At 58.0% G+C, this 18,419-nt stretch overlaps 4 protein-coding genes across 10 annotated transcripts; 1 reads left to right on the forward strand and 3 right to left on the reverse strand.

The window, feature by feature from the left end:
• Window positions 1–94: 94 nt before the first annotated feature.
• Window positions 95–3,068, reverse strand: ttc33 (tetratricopeptide repeat domain 33). 2 transcript variants are annotated; one of them, XM_077737534.1, is made up of 5 exons: window positions 2,922–3,068; window positions 2,109–2,317; window positions 1,788–1,869; window positions 1,465–1,596; window positions 95–1,319 (listed from the first exon to the last, which is right to left on the reverse strand). In XM_077737534.1, the coding sequence occupies exons 2-5, from the start codon at window positions 2,246–2,248 to the stop codon at window positions 996–998; spliced, it is 678 nt and encodes a 225-aa protein (XP_077593660.1). In that variant the 5' UTR covers window positions 2,249–2,317; window positions 2,922–3,068; the 3' UTR covers window positions 95–995. The 2 variants fall into 2 exon arrangements, with proteins under 2 accessions (XP_077593660.1, XP_077593658.1); XM_077737532.1 differs by having other exon boundaries at window positions 2,109–2,936.
• A 1,788-nt stretch (window positions 3,069–4,856) lies between these two features.
• Window positions 4,857–9,044, forward strand: LOC144210687 (fibroblast growth factor receptor 1-A-like). Of its 6 annotated transcripts, none has more exons than XM_077737478.1 (17): window positions 4,857–5,340; window positions 5,448–5,578; window positions 5,780–5,908; window positions 5,978–6,153; window positions 6,212–6,329; window positions 6,419–6,606; window positions 6,675–6,819; window positions 6,888–7,066; window positions 7,135–7,256; window positions 7,332–7,453; window positions 7,513–7,626; window positions 7,686–7,831; window positions 7,895–8,038; window positions 8,117–8,187; window positions 8,279–8,416; window positions 8,487–8,592; window positions 8,650–9,044. In XM_077737478.1, the coding sequence occupies exons 2-17, from the start codon at window positions 5,479–5,481 to the stop codon at window positions 8,698–8,700; spliced, it is 2,049 nt and encodes a 682-aa protein (XP_077593604.1). In that variant the 5' UTR covers window positions 4,857–5,340; window positions 5,448–5,478; the 3' UTR covers window positions 8,701–9,044. The 6 variants fall into 6 exon arrangements, with proteins under 6 accessions (XP_077593604.1, XP_077593606.1, XP_077593605.1 ...); XM_077737480.1 differs by having other exon boundaries at window positions 7,895–8,017; XM_077737479.1 differs by having other exon boundaries at window positions 7,516–7,626.
• Window positions 9,045–9,442: 398 nt separating this feature from the next.
• LOC144210704 (stanniocalcin-like) lies at window positions 9,443–10,600 on the reverse strand. The gene is made up of 4 exons (XM_077737531.1): window positions 10,432–10,600; window positions 10,217–10,359; window positions 9,909–10,120; window positions 9,443–9,835 (listed from the first exon to the last, which is right to left on the reverse strand). Exons 1-4 carry the CDS (start codon window positions 10,553–10,555, stop codon window positions 9,541–9,543), a joined length of 774 nt encoding a protein of 257 aa, XP_077593657.1. The 5' UTR covers window positions 10,556–10,600; the 3' UTR covers window positions 9,443–9,540.
• Window positions 10,585–18,389, reverse strand: LOC144210711 (multidrug resistance-associated protein 1-like). The gene is made up of 31 exons (XM_077737545.1): window positions 18,031–18,389; window positions 17,588–17,773; window positions 17,403–17,522; window positions 17,209–17,346; window positions 16,896–17,015; window positions 16,769–16,830; window positions 16,547–16,675; window positions 16,256–16,465; window positions 15,992–16,169; window positions 15,767–15,928; window positions 15,616–15,708; window positions 15,346–15,549; window positions 15,141–15,287; window positions 14,971–15,058; window positions 14,816–14,898; window positions 14,640–14,753; window positions 14,393–14,569; window positions 14,158–14,325; window positions 13,900–14,086; window positions 13,741–13,813; window positions 13,571–13,676; window positions 13,292–13,499; window positions 12,872–13,182; window positions 12,600–12,799; window positions 12,390–12,516; window positions 12,215–12,316; window positions 11,990–12,136; window positions 11,765–11,923; window positions 11,529–11,695; window positions 11,259–11,453; window positions 10,585–11,197 (listed from the first exon to the last, which is right to left on the reverse strand). The coding sequence occupies exons 1-31, from the start codon at window positions 18,070–18,072 to the stop codon at window positions 11,089–11,091; spliced, it is 4,512 nt and encodes a 1,503-aa protein (XP_077593671.1). The 5' UTR covers window positions 18,073–18,389; the 3' UTR covers window positions 10,585–11,088.
• Window positions 18,390–18,419: the final 30 nt, after the last annotated feature.

Below are 18,419 nucleotides of genomic sequence, written 5' to 3' on the forward strand. Positions count from 1 at the left end.
GCATCGAATCAAACGCATCCTCCCGGAAGAGAGCTCGATGATCACAACGATGACGACGACGACCACCACATTTTGACTCACAGAAGCCCGTAGATGCTTTTTTGTACATTTATTTGGAAGTTCCTGAAATGAAAAGAAATCTAAATACAATAGGCATTCATGTCACTGTCCCGAACCGATAGTAAAACCTACCAATCCATGTAAATCGTGATGAAATGAGATTGGGGGCAGGTTTGGATTATTGACTAGGTCCCCCCAACCCCCCTAAATTCCAGCCCGATTGAAATGTATCCATCGGTCATGTGTCCCGGCAACAAGTTCCCAAAAAGGGTGCCGTATAGTCTATTAATTCCTAATATGACAGCACCCCCTAGCGGCCACTCTTACCAAGTCATATTCCTGACTCACAAAGGTCCACCATCTTAAGTATATGTTTCAGGTGAGGTCATCTCGAACATTTCTTGCCTTCTGTTTAACAAAAGACGCTGCGTAGCATTTCTCCAATGATTTAGCTCATTTGAATCCTCCGCCCTTTTTTTCCTTCTAGTTTGACACTGGGCGATTGCAAAAGACAAAAGGCCAGCGAAGCACGCGTGGAGAGACGGTGGTCTGAGGAAAGACGGAAAGGTTGTTTGCATTTGCAAGACAAGAAGCCTCCGGCTGTGAAATCCAAGCCATCATGTGACTGGCATCGGCAGCATTTTTCCATAAAAGCCAGCATTGTTTATCAGCGTGTTGCTGCACCGCTTTGCATTTTTTTTGCGGCACCCGTGGGCCGTTAAATATGCAGGCAAATTACGGAAAGCGTGAAGGACCAACATTAGGCTTGGGGGCGAGAAGGAAGAATGGCGTTAGCGACCTTATCGTTGACCCCATTTCTCAACTAGAAAATGCTAATTGGGCGCCCTGGTGGAGGAGTAGTTAGCAAGGGTTCTCCGGTCCCGTCTCAAGCTAGGGGTGACTGGTGGTCTTTCTCGTTGAACCGTCCGTCCATCTCAGAACGATCTCATCTGAATGAGGTTTTCCGGCGACGGCTCCGCCGCATCGCCGCCGGCGGCGGCGCCATCCACCATCACGGCGACCGGGCCCGGCCCACGCTGGCTGGCTTGGCTCCTGGCCACGGCCTCGCACGCCTCCAGCACCTCGTCCGACTCAAAGTCAAAGTCTCCGTGGAGATGTGGGGTAGCCGGGGTCCGTCCCGGAGCCTCCCCGGCGGCCGCCTTCTGCCGGTGAAGTCTCTGCGCCCACGCCAGGTCGTCCTCCCGTAGGGCGCGCTCCCACGGGCAGAGGTGGACGGCCACCTGGAAGGACCTGCGTGCCTGAATCGTACAAAAGACGGACAAAATGAGTGGTGGGTCAGATGACAGTTGGGAACATCGTGTCTGTATCTCTTTTTCCCAAATAACATGTATTTTACTTGAGGTATTTTGACTTGAGTTGGAGCAATCTTGAGTGCTGACTCACCATGTCCACTTCGCCCAAGTCCAGCTGGGCACGGCCCAGCGTCTGCCAGGCCTCCCACCACACCGTCTTCAGCTTGACCGCCGTCTCGGCCGCCATGACGGCGGGGAAGACCTGGCGCGATATCGTCAGCACCTGCACAAAAACAATGCATCGTCGGACCGTTTGTATTGTTCACTTGTCAATTCTTTAATTAATTGTATTAATACACCAACGAAAAATGGTCCCGTAGTCCACAATCGGTCGCCGGGCCGCAAGTTTGAGACCCGGTCGAATAGGAATTTCATAAAATGATTGAAGAAAAAGCAAATATTTCATGAGTTTACCTGAGCTTTCATCTCATATAGCAGCGGGTCATCTGGGGTCAACTGTATGGCCTCGTCCAATTTCTTGACGGCTTCTCGGTGCCTGAGGAAAAAGAAATAACAATCAAGCTTTAGTTTACACCTGCGAGAGTTGCCAAAATCATTCTAAAATGTCTCTCCTAAGGCAGATATACATTTTGTTAGCATGGCTAGCGTTTTAATTAGCTTGCCGTAACATACATTTAACATGTATTAATTGGAATATATTTCTGTCCGGCCATTGTCACGTAGCCAACTTAATTGTTTTGCACAGCTAGCAAGCACGTCAGGGAGCGAGCTTACCTGTTTTGCTGAGCTAGCGCGGCGCCCTCCTCCTTCAGCGCCTGGCTCTTGGCAGCGCAGTCTTCTAGCAAGGCCACCCGGCGGCGTTTGACGGCCCGTTGCCAGTCTGGCCCGCTCCCGACGTTGTCGTCGCGGTCCATGGCTTTCGGGACGCTGGAATCCTCGAAGTGTTGCGTCGCCGATTTGGACACCTTCTCGCCAGCTTTCCTCTTCCACCCAAATGAGGCCATATTAAAGAACCTTGTGCTCGCTTTACCCGACGTGGCTCTCAAATGTACAAAAGTTCAATCGTCGTTAAGATACCAAAATAATTGCTGTTGAATCACATTACTGTATCATAGCACCCGGTGAACGACATTGTTATAGTCGAACGCAGTCAAGAATATCAACAACCAGCAGTACGCACGCGCAACATTTCTTCTTGAGGGTAAATAGCGTGAGCATACACAATAGTGGAGCTATACCGCCACCTAGTGTTCAGTTAATAGCTGCCTCTCGCTTGTTATTAATATTTATACATAGTAAAGATTTTATTTTTTTTCTTTGGGAATTTTTACGAAAATAGGAATGTGCTACTGCATATGATTTTGTTCAATTTTCAGTATTATTTATTTGACTGCAAGGATGTATTGACATAATATGCACAAACATGTATTAAATGTGGAATAAATATGTAAAAATATTAGAACAAAAAACCTTGACTCGAGTCACTGGGTGCTTTGACAGTGAGCAAGGAGAAGCGTGGAGACTACCAAATGGTTATTCCCAGAAAACAGGGGGAAATTTCCATTAGTATTGTGAATGTTAAGTTACCCTGGTTGGTGATGACGCAGACGTTCACACGTCTTTATCCGAGTCTTTCTCGTTTGTCATTTCCCGACAAGGCTCGCGCCGTGCTTTCTCCCGGTCGGATTGGATCGGCGTTGCTTCTGGAGCATCCGAGGCCAGCCTAGTTACCGTCTCTCCTTTGGCGGCCAGGATCTCTTCGATGTTCCTGATAGATGACAGTTAAAATAGGAATAAAAAGCAACAACAAAAGGGTTCCAACTAACCTTTTCCCTTTCAGATCTGAAAACCAACCCAAATTATCAGCGATGACGTGGTGATTTTTGCATTGCGGACAGGTCACGATCACCACACCGTTGTGATAAGCTTGCTTGGAGATCTTCTGCGTGGACCTGGTGGTGCATACCTGCAAGAAAAAAAAATGTTATTTTGTATGGCTTGGAAAGAATAGTAGTTTTTATACAGTCTTTCATCATTTCAATACTAGTATTGCGAAGGTGGAGTTATAGCAAGTGTGAAAAGGAAAGATAACGGGGCTTTTACGCATACTTCGATACTATCGTGGCCTCTACAATGACAGTCGTCTCAAATGTTTATTTACAGCAAGAAAACGAAAAAGCCATGTGTACCTTGCATGTGTACACCAAGTGGTAATGACTCGACTCTATTTTCCCGATAGCCTCACTCGAGAAAAATCTCCAAGCAGGCGACGGGAAACGACGGCTTACAAACGGCTGGAGCGCACGGGAATGAGATCGGCGAAACGAAGAAAGACGCCAAGAGAAACGCGTCGTCGAGTTTGACGTCCGCAGCGACGACAAACGAGCTAAACAGCGGCACACCGCCATTATGGTGACGTCACGTTGTTTACACTCTGCTTCTTTTAGTATCCCCTTCATGGCATTTGGCCAATACCCTGCACGCTCTTCACTGCCATCTTTTGAACTGGAGTGGCTATGACATGCCGAACGTCATAATTGTGACGTCATTTTGTTTACACTCTTCTTTTTGTATCCCCTTTACGGCACTTGGCCAATACACGGCACGCTCGTCACTGCCATCTTTTGAACTGGAGTGGCTATGACATGCCGAACGTCACAATGGTGACGTCATTTTGTTTACACTCTTCTTTTTGTATCCCCTTTACGGCACTTAGCCAATACACGGCACGTTCATTGCTGCCATCTCTTTAACTGGAGTCGCTATGACATGCTATTTTTTTAAACACTAAAGCGCTCGTCCGATTCAATCCGTTTCAACTTTGAAATGTTTTAATAACTCACTTTAGTTACAATCAGACTGTGATAGCACCAATACATACAATAGGTAGAATATGTAGCATAATTCATTGTATAGTGTATAAGTGTAAATATTGTCAATGTACATCTATTTTTTGGGAGTTGATTGGATCATATCAATAAAGATACATTCCAAAGTCACATTTTTTGTCAGAAAGCCAGATGCAGCGGCCTCCTCCCTACGCGCACGGCCATACCGCAACTTTTGGAATGTCCCCGTGCACGCGGGACAGCTTTATATTTGGACTCCACCACACACACACACAGACACACAGTCCGGTCATGTGTCATTTAGACAATTGAGGTTTTCTCGCTTTCGGTCTTTTGCAATGTCCAATTTCACGTGTTCTTCCTCCCACGCCGCACGATCATTTGCTCTCTTTTGCTGCCCGTGTTACGTTTTGGCACAATAAAGTCATGAAATCACAACGGCATTGCGATCTTTTTTTTCACGACTCTGTCAAAGAAGTACATTTTTACCAACACATAAGGGCGTCGAGGGCATTTCAAAGCTCTGACCCCATGCCGAGGAAAACAGGAAGTGTCGGTTAGACTTTGGCGGACAGGAATGTTCTGTAGTCGGACCCGCCCCCGCCCTCCCGCCCAGCCCGGCCACGTCTGGGTGGGCGTCCGAAAATCCCGAAGAAAAGGAATGATTGGCGGATGCTACATACGTTTCATTGTGTGAAGATGTGAAAAGGTCAAACATGGCATCGCCGTTGGATGACATCACAATGGTCGCCGTGTCCTCTTCCCGCCGATGGCCAAGAAAATCTTGAAGAAAGACAGACAAAAGATAGACGTTAAATCTAGTGAGCATCCGCCTCAGCCACAATCAATCGCTGGACACTAACGGCTGAAGCATTAGTGAGATACTTTTGGGAAAAGTAAGATCATGGCAAACGATTAGATGTCTACGACTGTCGTGGATGGCTAGCGCTCAGAAGGAGGAGGAGGAGAGCGCAATAGTGGGATGGTTTGGGCGTTCACACACACTCACTCACACACACTCACAGACACACACACTCTGACTTTCTCTCAGTTGAAGGGACGATGAGGAGCGTCTACCACGTGTGTCCCAAGTGAGAAGAGAAGTCAAGTCGTGGACGTGTGCTCATCCTTGCGGCCCATTGGACCACCTGCTCCAGGTACGTCACATAAACAACAACAACAACGCATGCCAGCCGGTTGTGTAGAAAAGTCAAAAGAGTCACATATTTTACAATCGCTCTCGTCAAGTCATTTTGTCGCACAGGAATTATCCGACGGAGTCGATTGAGGGCAAAATGGCGGCCAGAGTCCGTCTGCTGCTGCCTTTCTTTCTCTTCTTTCTGCTTCCTGTCACGGAGCCCCGTCCCTCCGCCAGTGACAACCACTCCGATGCAGGTGAGACCAAACTTTTTGGGAGTGGTTTTTATCCTTCCATTAACCGGCGACCCATCACCTCTTTGTATTTTCGTCTCCTCCGTGGCGGGAGAAGTCAACGAATTCCGAGAATCTTTTTTGGTCAGAGGGTGTCGACACGCTTCTATTTCCTGTCGATGAGCCACCGTGGGTCATTGCGAAAAACAGAGTTTGTCGTTTCAGCGACCGTGGCTAGCGTCTCGTTGGAGGACAGCGACGACGACGATGAAGACATGGAAGAAGAGTCGTCGGAGGAGGAAGGGAAAGACGGCCTGGACCAAAACCAAGAGCAGATGGATGATCAGCAAACACGTCAGCATCTTTTCTTGGCCACTCCCACTGAACAAGATGACAGCAACAAAAACTTCTTCTCCCGATTAGCGTCCCCGCTAGCCTCGTCCCCTCGCTGGGTGTCTCCGGACAAGCCGCTTCGCTCGGTCCCCGCCGGCAGGACGGTCAAGTTTCGATGCCGGGCCGTGGGGAGCCCCGCCCCCACGCTGGACTGGTTCAAGGACGGAACGGATCTCCGGGGAGAGAAGCGACTGGGCGGCTTCAAGGTGAGCCTGGACGTCCCATCGGGCGGGCACTTTGATATTGAATGTGCCGGAATTTTAGCGGGGCCAAGGCACCCTGACCCTGAGGGACGCCGTCCCGGCCGACTCTGGGAACTACTCGTGCGTGGCGTGCAACGTCCACGGACGAATCCAACGCCATTTCAAGTTGGACATCGTCGGTAAGGTGGCCACGGCGGCGACGGCGGCGGCGGCGGCGTCGGACCCAGCCAGCCGGCACCCAAAGTAACGGCCGGCGCTCGGTGGGCAGAGCGCTCCGCTCACAGGCCCATCCTCCGGGCCGGCCTTCCGGCCAATCGGAGCGCTCGGGCCGGCGAGGACGTGCGCTTCTCCTGCCACGTGGACAGCGACCTGACCCCTTACGTGGAGTGGATCAAGGTGGACGAGGGGGGCCTCCCGGACGGAGCCGACGGCCGCCCCCCCGGCCCGGTCGTCAAGGTGCCACCTCGTCCGGAGGCGCCGACTTCCATTTTCCGCCGACTTCCATTTTGCGCTTTTGCCTTCAGGAGGCCGGCGCCAACGCCACCAAGGAAGAGCTGGAGCTCCTGACGCTGAGCAACGTCAGCGGCGCCGACGCGGGGCGCTACGCATGCGTGGCCAGCAACCACAACGGCGCCTCGTACCACTCGGCCTGGTTGACCGTGCTGGAGGGTGAGCGCCGGCGCCCCCCGTCCCCCTCACGAGTCACGGCCGTGACGGTATTTCCGTGTGGGGTCCAGGGCCGCTCCCCGAGCCGCGTCTCCCCCCGGGCTACGGGCAGATCTTCTTCTACTGCCTGGGCTCGTTGGCGGCCGCGGCGCTGACCTTCGGCGCCGTCATCTGCAAACTGTGCGCCGCCTCCAGGAGGCGGAAGCTGACCGTCCACAAGCTGGCCAAGAGCGTCAGGCTGAAGAGACAGGTACGGCCAATCTCTGACGGAGAACACCGCCTCGTCCTCGCCGGTCACGGCCGATGTGGCCCCCGCAGGTGACCTTGGGGTCTTCCGAGAAGCCCCCGCCCTTTTCCGGCGGCGGGACGGCGCCCGTGGCGGCCGCCTCCCCGGAGTACCAGCTGCCTCACGACCCTCAGTGGGAACTTCCCCGCGAGAAGTAAGTGGCGCGCTTTTGACTTTCGGGCGCGTGTGTCGTAGTCCCCCAACGTGAGCTTATTTGTCGTCCGGCCAGGCTGACGCTGGGCAAAGCGCTGGGCGAGGGCTGCTTCGGGCGGGTGTCCTCGGCGCAGGCGGCGGGGCTGGACCGGGAGCGCCCTTGGCGCCTCACCCGGGTGGCGGTCAAGATGCTGAAAGGTGAGCGCCTCCAGGCCCGCTCGCCGCTCTTCCCCCACCTGAGCGCCGCGACTGGCCAGCAGCGGACGCCGGACCCGGGGACTTGGCGGACCTGCTCTCGGAGATGGAGATGATGAAGAGGATCGGGCGCCACAAGAACATCATCAACCTGATCGGCGCCTGCACGCTGGACGGTAGGGTCAGACACCGGGCGCCGCCGGGGCCCGCCCCGGCTAACCGCGTTCTTCGGCAGGGCCGCTTTACGTGGTGGTGGAGTACGCCGCTCGGGGGAACCTCCGCCAGCACCTGCGTGAGCGGCGCGCGGGCGCCGATCTGCCGGAGCTGGTGTCGGCGGCGTACCAGGTGGGCCGGGGGATGGCCTACCTGGCCTCCAAGAAGGTGAGCGCGCCGTCACAAAAAATGGCCCGGGGCGACGCCGACCAGCTTCCCGTCTCCGTTCAGTGCGTCCACCGAGATTTGGCGGCCCGGAACGTCCTGGTCACCGAGGAGCTGGTCATGAAGATCGCCGACTTTGGCCTGGCCAGAGACGTGCGGCGGGCAGACTACTACAAGAAGACCACCAATGTAATCCGTACGAGCAGTCCGGTGCGGGCCGGTTTTTGCCATGGGCGATGCAGGCGAGCGCCCCCGGTGGAAGGTGCTGAATGGGCTCGGCATTTTCAGGGTCCTCTGCCGGTCAAGTGGATGGCGCCCGAAGCTCTGTTCGACCGCGTCTACACCCACCAAAGTGACGTGTGAGACTTAGCGCGGCGGGCCTGGAAAATCCGCCGTCGGCCCCGGCAAATCCGCCGTCGGCCCATTTTTTTTCCCTTCTTCTGGGCTCAGGTGGTCTTTCGGCGTCCTCCTGTGGGAAATCTTCACGCTGGGAGCGTCTCCGTACCCCGGCGTCCCGGTGGAGGATCTCTTCAAACTCCTGAAGGAGGGCCACCGCATGGACAAACCGAGCGCCTGCACGCAAGAGCTGTGAGTGAGACGACCGATCCCCGAACGGGGCCGAGCGAGCGCCCCTCAACGCCGGGTGCCGTCCGTCTAGTTACGAGATCATGCGAGAGTGCTGGCACGCCGTCCCTTCCGGCCGGCCCACCTTCCCGATGCTGGTCCGGCGCTTGGACGGGATGCTAGCCTCGCTGGCCAAGCAGGTAGCCTCTTCCGGCGGGGTGGCCAGTGACCTCCACCTCACTCGACTCCTCCCCCAGGACTACCTGGAGCTGGACTGGAACGTGGAACCCCGCCCGTCGACCGAGTAGGCGCTTCCCGGGTGGTCGTGTGGGAGGCGGAGATTGCCGAGTGGAGGGGTCGCTCTCTGTGCCTTTCCATAATGCGTGGAAATATCGGCGGAGGAAAGCGCAATGGCTTTCTCTTCCGAGCCATCCAGCGTACACTGAGCTGACAAACTTTCCAAAGACAAGCAGCTGATGCCAATCCACTGATTGCACTCGCAGGACACTTATATTGTATTGTGGAAAGCTTTCCTCTTTAGTGGTTGAAACCAAAGCACTTACTTTTTGCCCTTTATTAGGTTTGCCCAGCCCTGTTAAATAAATGCCTAGTTTCATGGGATGCGATGTCTTCTTTCATATATCCTTATGCTTCAATTTCAGGGGTTGAGCGGAGGGAGAGAGGGAGGGAGTGGAGGAGGGAGGGGGAGGGACTTTTAGCTCAAGCCATCCAGCATTTGCGACCGAGCTGACAAACTTGAAGCAGCGGGTGGGGGTTGAGCAAGACAAGCAGCTGATGCCAATCCACTGATTGCACTTGTGTCACACTAGTATTGCAGAAACTTTTGCTCTGTTGAAGTTGAAACCAAAACACACACTCTGACCCTTTATTTAGTTTGCCCAGCCCCGTTAAATAAATTCCTAGTCTTAGGGGATATTACCTTGTCTAATGCTTCAATTTGTTGCTCTAATTTTTTTGAAATAGGTCCAAAAAAGTCTCGAACTGGCTGCTTCCCCTCCGTGCACACACCAGCCACACAAGGACAGAACATTGGAATGCATCAAGGTTTTATTGGGCGGCGCTTCGTGACCGGCACGAAAAGGCATAAATTAAGGAGAAGGCGGAGAGTGGCGAACAGAGGGGCGGGGCTAGACGCGGGGGCCGGGCCCCGTCTCCCCGTCGGCCAGCGAGCGCTTGCGGGCGAAAAGGTGGGTGGGGTCGCGACCCCGAAAGCCCGGCTGCACGTTGAAGACGGGGACATTCCTCCAGACGGAGGGGTCGTCCAAGGGGGCGGAGGCCCGATCCGCCTCGCACTCTCGGCCCTGGACCACGGAAAGGAAGGTCTCCATGTCCGGACCCAGGCGGCCCAGCAGGCCGGCGCGCACCCCCGCCACCGTCTGCTCGTCGCAGGCCTGCAGCGTTTGCAGGAGGGTGCTGTAGTACCTGCGCGAACGTCAAGCGCTCTAAGAGGGCATCGGCGTAACGGCCAGAACCTTCTTACCACCGGGCTCCTTACCTGTTGGGAAAGTGCGTGGGCACCTGCACCACGTCGGCGAAGGCCCGCGGGTTGTCGCGGGCCACCGAGCAGACGTCGTGCGCCACCAAGCACTCCTCCTGCACCTCGGCGATCATCCTCTGGAAGATGTTGCAGCGGCGGATGGTCTGCGGAACCTTGCTGCCGATGCCCTGGGCCACGCAGTGGAGGCTCTTTTTCACAAACGTCTTGCCCTGAAATTCGACCAAATCTTGAATTCCACGGGGAACAAAAAGCCCACTCTCGGTCCCCGCCACCAGGCGTTGCCGGTGAACGATCGATCGGCCCACCTCGGTGTCGAAGGCGGCGGCCGCCTGCAGGAAGAGCTGGCAGATCTCGTGCAGGCCGTCCGTGTCGCAGGTGGAGTTTTCCAGGCAGGAGAAGAAGCCGCAGCCCACCGCCACGGCGCCGTTAAGGCACCTGGCCACGTCCGCTGTAGGGGCCGGGAGGGGGGGGGAAAAATGAGGGACTCCCTCCACCCGGGAAGCTTCGACGGGCAGCTTACCGGGGCTGTTGGAGGAGAAGCGAGCGCGTCTGGCCGCCGCCGCCTCTTGGCCCGGCGCTTCCAGGCAGGACGCCGCCGTCAGGGCGAGAACCAGCAGTAATCCGGACCAGCCGCGAGAGCCCATGTCCAAGCGGAGGAAGCGAGGGAGGGAGGAAGGTGAAGGTCCGCTGGCCGCGCACAGTCTCTTTATAGGCCCGGCCGGTGACGCAGAATGTTCCGGGGGCCGTGTCCGCTTTACATTCGGGTCACGTTCTGGCCGTGGAGGGGGCGTGGCCCGGGGGCCCCCAGAGCGGAACCGCCAGAACCGGAGCGCTCGCAAAAAAAAACTGCATTTGTTGTGAAGGGGGGGGGGTTTCTTCCGCACTTCAAGTGGGGTTCAAGCTTGGCGATTGGAAGAAATTGGGCCGTTAACGGGGATGTTTTTGTCAAATGAGCGAAATGGCGTTTGTCAAAGAGCGCCCAAGCCCCTCCCCCGAACACACGCACGCACGGTGGAAAAAGCGCCGCGTCTTATCAGCTCACCCAACAGGAAGCGCACGTGTGGACGCATAATTTGTGTTTATTTTGGGAACATTAAGGCACTCGGTCGAACGGACGGAAAAAGGTCAAAGGTATTGACCCCGAAGTTTGCTTTCCTACCCAGGGAGCGCCTTCCGTTCAAAGAAGTCCGGCCTGTTGGCACATGAGGTAGAAGTGGCCTTGGCGTTGGAGCAGCTGAGCGGGGGCGTCCATCTCCACCACGCCGCCGGCGTCCATCACCACGATCCTGTCCAAAGATGGCCGCTTTCATTTCATTCCCAGACAACACGCTAGGCGGCCAAAGCAACCTGTCGCAGTCCATGACGGTGTGCAGCCGGTGAGCGATGGTGAGCACGGTGCACTGCTTGAAGTGCGTGCGGATGGTGGACTGGATGAGACGGTCCGTCTCCACGTCCACGGCGGCCGTGGCCTCGTCCAGGAGGAGGATTTTGCTCTTCCTCAGCAGGGCCCTGGCCAGGCACAGCAGCTGCCGTTGACCCACGCTGGGCACAGATACGACCTGGTCACAAACGCTTGCCGATGCCCACTCTCCCACACGGCTCATTGAGGTTCTCTACCTGAGGTTCTCGCCCCCTTCGGAGCATCGGTGGCCCAGTCCGTCGGGCAGCGCCGACACAAAGGCTGCCAGGTGAGCCAGCTCCAGGGCCCTCCACAGCTCCTCCTCGGAACATCGCTCAAAGGGGTCCAGGTTCATCCGGAGCGAGCCCGAGAACAGCACCGGATCCTGCTCGCGGGGTGATGGGGGGGGTCAGAGGTGGCGTCTGGGCCCACGGGGAGACTCGGGACCACCCACCTGGGGAATGATGGCGATCTGGGAGCGCAGGTCCCGCAGGCCCAGCCGGGCGATGTCCACCCGGTCGATGTAGATCCGCCCGCTGGCGGCTTCCAGGATGCGGAAGATGGCCAGGGCCAGGGACGACTTGCCCGCCCCCGTCCTGCCCACGATGCCCACCTGCCGCCGACGGATGGCGATCAGTCCCACTGCCGGACGTGCGTGTGCGTGGGGGGGGACGCTCACCTTCTCTTGGTCTCGGATGCTGACGGAGATGCCCTTCAAGGCCCAGTCCAGACCTTTACGGTAGCACAGGCTGTAGTCCTCAAACTGGACGCTTCCCGCCGAGGGCCAGCCGCCGGCCAGGTCGGCGTCGTCCGTCAGCCAGGGGGCCTTGGAGGATGGCCGGTGAGTGACGGGCATATCGATGGGACGGACGGACCGCCCGGGCGGGAGGGCGACCGAGCCCACCTCTTTGGGGGTGTCGGCGTACTCCTTGACCCTCTCCACCGACACGATGTTGTTCTCCACGTCGGTCCACGAGCGGACGATCCAGCTCAGGATCCCCGTCAGCTGTGTGGCAAATGGCACATTCAAGAAGTTCAATTCCTGCAAGTGTCCAGTTTGGGAGGGGGGGCGCTGGCACCTGGAGCGAGTGCGAGAGCACCAGGCCCACGACCCCCGGACTGAGCCGCTCCCGACTTTGCACCGAGAAGACGGCGGCCGCCAGGACCAGCAGGTTCCCCAAGAACTCCAAGTTGACCGCCAACCACCTGCCGGAGGTCAGAGAAAGTCGACCGGAACGGGCGGGCGGGCGTCGCCGAGCCTTCTTCCCAGAAGCGAGAAGGAACGGCACCTGGTGGCCACGTAGCGGGGGAAATAGGCTTCCTGGTTCTGGTCGATGAGGCGGTGGGCCCGCCGCAGGAAACGCTCCTGTTCGCCAAAGGCCCGGATCACGCCGGCGCCCTGCACCGTCTCGTTGAAGTGAGTGTAGAGTGGCGAGCGGCTGACCGCCTCCAGTCGCCGCAGCTGACAGGACGCCGCCACGTAGAAGCTCTGCGCGGCAAAGCGAGGTCGGGGGTCAAGGTGGCGTCCCCCCCCCCCACCCCCACGTCGTCCCGGGCCGACCTGCACGCAGACGTAGAGGCAGGCCAGCGGGAGCAGCGCCAGGCCGCTGAGGGGCGTGGCCACCAGGACCACCACGCAGACTTCCAGGAGCTTGAAGAGGTAGCCCAGCATCATCTTCAGGCCTTCGGGAACCATGCAGTCGATGGCGTCCATCTCCTTGGAGAAGCGGTTCAGGAGGTTCCCGCTGGGCGTGGCCTCGAAAAAGGACACGGGCGAGCGCAGGACGTCCCCCAGCAGGTCGGCGTGAAGGCGGCGCGAGGCCACGATGCCGCCCAGGGCCACCGCCAGGCTGGACCCGAACATGGCCAGACCTGAGTCAGAGACGGGGTTTACGGGTCAGACGTGCAAAATGTGGTGTCGATGTCATAACCGGACAAAAAACAAAATCCGAGCGTAGCGCCTTTAAGTCTGACGGGCCACCTTGAGTCAGGCCCAGAGCTCCAAAGACACCGAGCCTGAGCACGTGGTCCGGCCGGGTGCCGTTGACGGGCCGGTCGTCGGCCCACAGGCTCAGCCAATAGCTGTACGCCAAGGAGGCGGCCTGCTGGAAGGCGCACAGGAAGACGATGGTCGCGATGAAGCTCAGCCCCACCGTCCCCAAGTAGTCGCCGTAGACCCGCAGCTTGACCTGAGCACACGCCGTGGCCAGGTGGGTTTCCCAATCGGCCCCGGTTAGGTCGGCCCCGGGTCGGGACTCACTCTCCCCACGCGGGGCAGGTCGGCCCGGGTCAGCTTGCCCAGGGAATCCGAGGACAGGTCTGGGTGGAGTCCCGCCACTTGCACGCTGGCGCCGCTCATGTCGCAGCTGGCCGGCACAGCAAATACGTCCCGCGATGTCGTCCAAATCGAGCAAAAGGTTCCGGCGTTACCTGATGAGGCGCTCCTGGGAAAGATCGATGGAATAGTCGGTGAAACTCAGGCGGGACAAGGATTTCCTGCTGACTGCAAACAAAAAGAAAGAAAGAAAGAAAAAGAAAATGGATAAGTCGAAAATAGCACCACGGTGGCGGACCGCACACTTTGACTACCGCGTTTGTAGGACGGGATTTCTCGGGGTGGCGCGGCGCTAAAGTTGTGGATCAACTTGGCAAAATCTCCTTTGCGTTCCAAGAGTTGGGCGTACGAGCCCATCTCCGAGACGCGGCCGTCCTCCATCACCAGCACCAAGTCGGCGGCGGACAGCAGGCTCAGGCTGTGCGTGACCAGTACCCGTGTCTGAAACAGAATAATACAAAGAAGAAAAAGGCTCCCGCGGCAAAGATACGGCCACATTATCCTGCCCCCACCTTGCTTTTGAGGAGCCCCTTGGGTCCCAGCACCCGCTCAAAGATGTGCCGGCCCACGTGCGCGTCCACGGCCGACAGCGGGTCGTCCAGCAGGTAGACGTCGCTCTGCCGATAGACGGCTCGCGCCAGGCCGATCCTCTGCTTCTGACCGCCGGAAAGGTTCAGGCCCTGCCGGCCGGCCGGCCCGCCGTTGATCAGCCGCGGCCGAGGGATGGATCTCCGGGAAAGCGCTCACCTTCTCCCCGATCTCGGTGGCGTCTCCGGCTGGGAGGCTCTCCAGGTCGGGCCGCATGGCGCAGGCTTCCAGCACGCGGCCATACCAGCTTTCCTTCCTGTCCAGCCCAAACAAAACGTTCTCCTCCAGCGTGGCGTTGAGGATCCAGGCCTGCTGAGGGACGTAGGCCAGGGAACCCTGCCGGACGGGGACGGGCGGGCTCATAAAGGGCGACCGGAGAAGGCCCAACGGCGCCGCCGACGCTCACCCCGACCAGGACGGAGCCACTCCTCCGGGTCATCTCTCCTAAAATGGCCGCCAGCAAGGAAGACTTCCCCGACCCCACCTGTCCCACCACCGCCACCAGCGCGCCGCTCTTCACCTGAGTCAGACGGTCCACACGTCTCTCACTTGACTTTTGTTACGGGGCCACGCCCCGCCCACCTTCAAGTGGATGTCCCGCAAGATGGCCGCCCCGTCGGCGGACCAGGCAAAGTGGCCGTCCCGAATCAGCACTCCGTCGCCGTCTGAGGAGGGGAAAAAAGAGGAATTGGGCCCGCGGGTGGACATAAAAAGCGGGAACCTCGAGCACTACCTACCGGGGGAAAGGGCCCGATGCTCCACGGCGTCCGAAGCCAGCTCATCTTGGCACAGGAAGTTGGCCAGGCGTCTCAGGGACACCAAAGCCTGGGCGAGCCGGGGTTGGGGAATAGCCATTAGCCATTAGCCATTAGCCATGGATCTGGACGCTGGCCATGCCGCCACTCGCCTGCAAGGTGGTGCTCATGGCAAAGGGCAGCTGGCTCAGAGGCGTTTTCAGGATGTTGATGAGAGCCACCGCCACAAAGATCTTCTGCGCGTCCAGGACGTGACGCTCGTCCGCCAGCACGTAGACGGCGAACACGGCCAGGGCGATCTCAAAGACAATTTGACATTTCCTTCACCGGCCCCACGGCGAGGAGGGCCGCTCTCACCAGGAAGGAGGAGGAGCTGAAGGAGGCCAGCGAGACGGAGTAGAGGACCTGAGACCTCTTCAGAGCGTCCAGCTCGCCGTCCCTCAGGACGCCCACGCGGCGCAGGAAGGCTTCCTCCCAGGCGTAGAACTTGAGGATCTTCACCCCGCTCACGATCTCGCTCATCAGCTTGACGCGGGCGTCCATGAAGTCCATCTGCACTTCCTGTGGAGGCGGGGCGAGTCAGCCCGGGCGAGTCCCCCACGGTCGACCTCCCCGGGGGCCACTGGCCTGCAGCTTGCTCCTCAGCTTGGCGATCAGCGCGTTGAGGGGGAAGATGAGGACCACGGCCAGCGTCCCGGCCAGCGCCGACAGACCCAGCAGCTGTTGGCCGGAGATCGGTTGAAAAAAAAGGCCAACGGCAACGACGGCTCCGGCTTACGTCGGAAAGAAAGTAGAAGCAGAGGGCCATCTCCAGGGGCGCCGCCCACAGGCTGTTGACGTAGACGGCCAGGTCCATCAGCTTCTGGGCGTCCACGGAGATCAGATTGACGATTTCCCCCACCGTGCACTGGCGCCGGGCGCCGCTGCTCATCACCAGGCACTGCCGCAAACCGAGGCGCTTTTTATTGCCGCCCCAAAAGCGACGGGGGGCGCCGGGGCCGACCTTGCGGTAGACCAGGCCCGCCACGGCGCTCTTGAGCCTCATGCCCAGAGTGAAGCAGCGGTACATGTACTGGTGGTTGAGTAGCGACTGCAGGCAAGACAGCAGGAAGAGCAGGCCGGCCCACAGGAAGCCCTTCCACGCCGCCTGCTCCGGGTGGCGCATGAAGCCCAGCAGCAGGCTGCCGGCGTGGAGGGCGGGCCAAAGACGGTGACGGTGGGCGCCCGGCTGGACTCGGCGCCCACCGTCCTCCGCCCCGGGACCCACCTGAGCACCTGCGGGACGGCGAACATGAAGGCGTCGTGCAGGAGCAGGAAGAAGATGCCGCGCAGGAAGTAGGGCCCGAAGCAGCGGGCCAAGGCGCGCAGCAGGAGCTCCGCGTAGAGACTCCGCCTTTCCTCGGACTCCCTCGGCGACCTTTCCGTGGACTCGCTCAGCAGCGGCCGTTTCTCCTCCGAGCGCCTCTCGGAGCGCCTCCTGCGCACAATAGGACGCCGTTTCTCACGGCGGACGTTTGGGGCGAGCGCCACCGGGACGCGCCTGGATTGGTCCCCCCACCGCTTCTGTGCCGAATCGGGCGCCCAGGCGGCTTCCAGTTCCCGGGCGATGCGCGGCGACGCGTCCTGCGGGCGCAGGGGCCACAAGTCGGACGCCAGCAGCGGGCGCCGAAAGCCTCGGAACACCAGCCTGGGCCCAAAAATCAAATGAAAATCCAAACAAAAGGAATAATGACAGTTACCACCCAAAAAAGAAGAATATACTATAATGGAAGTGACTTACCCGCTGAACCAAAAGAAGAAAAACTTGGAAAGGAAAGAGGCGTCCTCTTCGGGGCACGCGTTCTGAAAGTCAAAACAAAATGTCATTTGAGGGGAAAGCGCCCGACAAAAGGCCGCCTCGGAGCCACCTGGGCGCGCGGCCGACCCAGGGGTCGCCGGTCCGAGAAAGCGCTCAGCACCACTTGGGTCGCTTGAAGGGAGAAATCCATAAAAAAGGCCACCAAAGCCACGGCGTCCGAAGAGAAGCCCTGAAACCGTGGAGAGATGAAAAATGCCTTTCTGGCAGGCGGCCCCTTGACAAGGCTCGGCGACCTTTGTGAGTCGAGTGCCAATTGAGAAGGCCAAACATCCACTCGCGACTTTTGCCGCCCCACCCGAAAGGACGCCTCGGTCACGCCGTGAATCCCGATTCCCGGGAAAAGCCGGGCCGATCTCCCGTACCTGTCGCTGGATGTGGCGCACGGCGGCCTTGAAGGGAAGCACGGCGCAGAGCAACGACAGCGTCCAGAAGAGGAAGAGCAGCACGGACGAACGCACGCCTTTCCGTCTCTCCGCGTGAAGCACCGCCACGGTGGCCGCCTGCCGGGGGCCAAACATGGACCGGCGGTGGCGGCGCGAGCCGGCGGGCCACGTACCGTGGTGAGGGATCGGAGCAGCGGGCCCAACAGGAAGACCAGGGGCTCCTCCTCCTTCTTCCGGGCCAGCACGTAGAAAATCTCCAAGAGGCTCAACGACGACAGGCTCAGACTCACAAGCTGCAAAAGCCATGCAGGGGACGTCAGTCTTGAATGGCGGATGGCGAGCGTCGGAGCCGACCGACCGTCTTGGCGCAGCAGAGCGGGGAGAGCGGCAGGGGCGGGGCCGCCGGGGTCCGCGGGTAAAGCAGGTAAAGCAGATACGGCGGCCCGCACGTCCACAGGAAGACGCACGGCGACAACGCCAGGACGGTGTGGCGGAAGCACGCCGTCACGTCCGGATCCTCCGTGTACCACGTCACGTTCCAGTCCTGCGCCAAAAAAAAAAAACAGGCCTCAATATTCCATCTTTCTTTTATAAATAACAAAACATGTCAAATTAACCAGTGACGAACAAATACTACCTAATATTCAACAGACAAGCCAATTTGATGACTGAAACTGTTGTTCAATTTTCATTCTGCACTATTTTCTGTAATTTCTCCCTCGTGCAAAATACCAATGGGCCAACAAGTCAGACACACAAGTTGGTTGAAGTGACTTGAAAAGAAGAAGCTGACTGACTCACCCACAAAGGATCCAAACCGCCGAGGCGACACAATTCTTCCATGGCCGCTTGCCCTTCCGTCCACTGGTTGTTGCAACACGGATCTGTCGGACGTCTGTGGCCGGCCCAAGCAGCCAGACTTTTTTTTTTTATTTCATTTTAGTCCTTCATGAGACTCACACACAAGTGACACATTTAGGAAGCCAGTGACAACTACTATAGGTGACAGGAACGCACGCACGCAGCTTCAAAATGGCAACAAGCGTACGTATATAGTACTTATAAGGTTCCTATAACGCGCTGCCCCCACTTTTCGGTACCAGCTGCATTCAATCAAAGCACCGAGTGGTCTTGACGACATTCCAGATACTATACGGTATATTTGCAAAGCCAGTCAGTAGTATGTATTT

This window comes from Stigmatopora nigra, chromosome 17 (genome assembly GCF_051989575.1).
Source record: "Stigmatopora nigra isolate UIUO_SnigA chromosome 17, RoL_Snig_1.1, whole genome shotgun sequence".
Lineage (NCBI taxonomy): Eukaryota > Metazoa > Chordata > Actinopteri > Syngnathiformes > Syngnathidae > Stigmatopora > Stigmatopora nigra.

Excerpts from the sequence above, each read along its gene's own strand:
- ttc33 (XM_077737532.1), bottom strand. The coding sequence starts at position 2,338 with ATGGCCTCATTTGGGTGGAAGAGGAAAGCTGGCGAGAAGGTGTCCAAA. Across the intron at positions 1,597-1,787 it reads TATATGAGATGAAAGCTCAG|GTGCTGACGATATCGCGCCA; the intron begins GTAAACTCATGA and ends GTTTTTGTGCAG. Across the intron at positions 1,320-1,464 it reads ACTTGGGCGAAGTGGACATG|GCACGCAGGTCCTTCCAGGT; the intron begins GTGAGTCAGCAC and ends TGTACGATTCAG.
- LOC144210687 (XM_077737475.1), top strand. The coding sequence starts at position 5,479 with ATGGCGGCCAGAGTCCGTCTGCTGCTGCCTTTCTTTCTCTTCTTTCTG. Across the intron at positions 6,330-6,418 it reads TTTCAAGTTGGACATCGTCG|AGCGCTCCGCTCACAGGCCC; the intron begins GTAAGGTGGCCA and ends CTCGGTGGGCAG. Across the intron at positions 8,593-8,649 it reads TAGCCTCGCTGGCCAAGCAG|GACTACCTGGAGCTGGACTG; the intron begins GTAGCCTCTTCC and ends CTCCTCCCCCAG.
- LOC144210704 (XM_077737531.1), bottom strand. The coding sequence starts at position 10,555 with ATGGGCTCTCGCGGCTGGTCCGGATTACTGCTGGTTCTCGCCCTGACG. Across the intron at positions 10,360-10,431 it reads CTTCTCCTCCAACAGCCCCG|CGGACGTGGCCAGGTGCCTT; the intron begins GTAAGCTGCCCG and ends CGGCCCCTACAG. Across the intron at positions 9,836-9,908 it reads CCCACGCACTTTCCCAACAG|GTACTACAGCACCCTCCTGC; the intron begins GTAAGGAGCCCG and ends ACGTTCGCGCAG.
- LOC144210711 (XM_077737545.1), bottom strand. The coding sequence starts at position 18,072 with ATGGAAGAATTGTGTCGCCTCGGCGGTTTGGATCCTTTGTGG. Across the intron at positions 16,170-16,255 it reads GCCGTCCCGCAGGTGCTCAG|CCTGCTGCTGGGCTTCATGC; the intron begins GTGGGTCCCGGG and ends CCACGCCGGCAG. Across the intron at positions 15,059-15,140 it reads CCATGAGCACCACCTTGCAG|GCTTTGGTGTCCCTGAGACG; the intron begins GCGAGTGGCGGC and ends CGGCTCGCCCAG.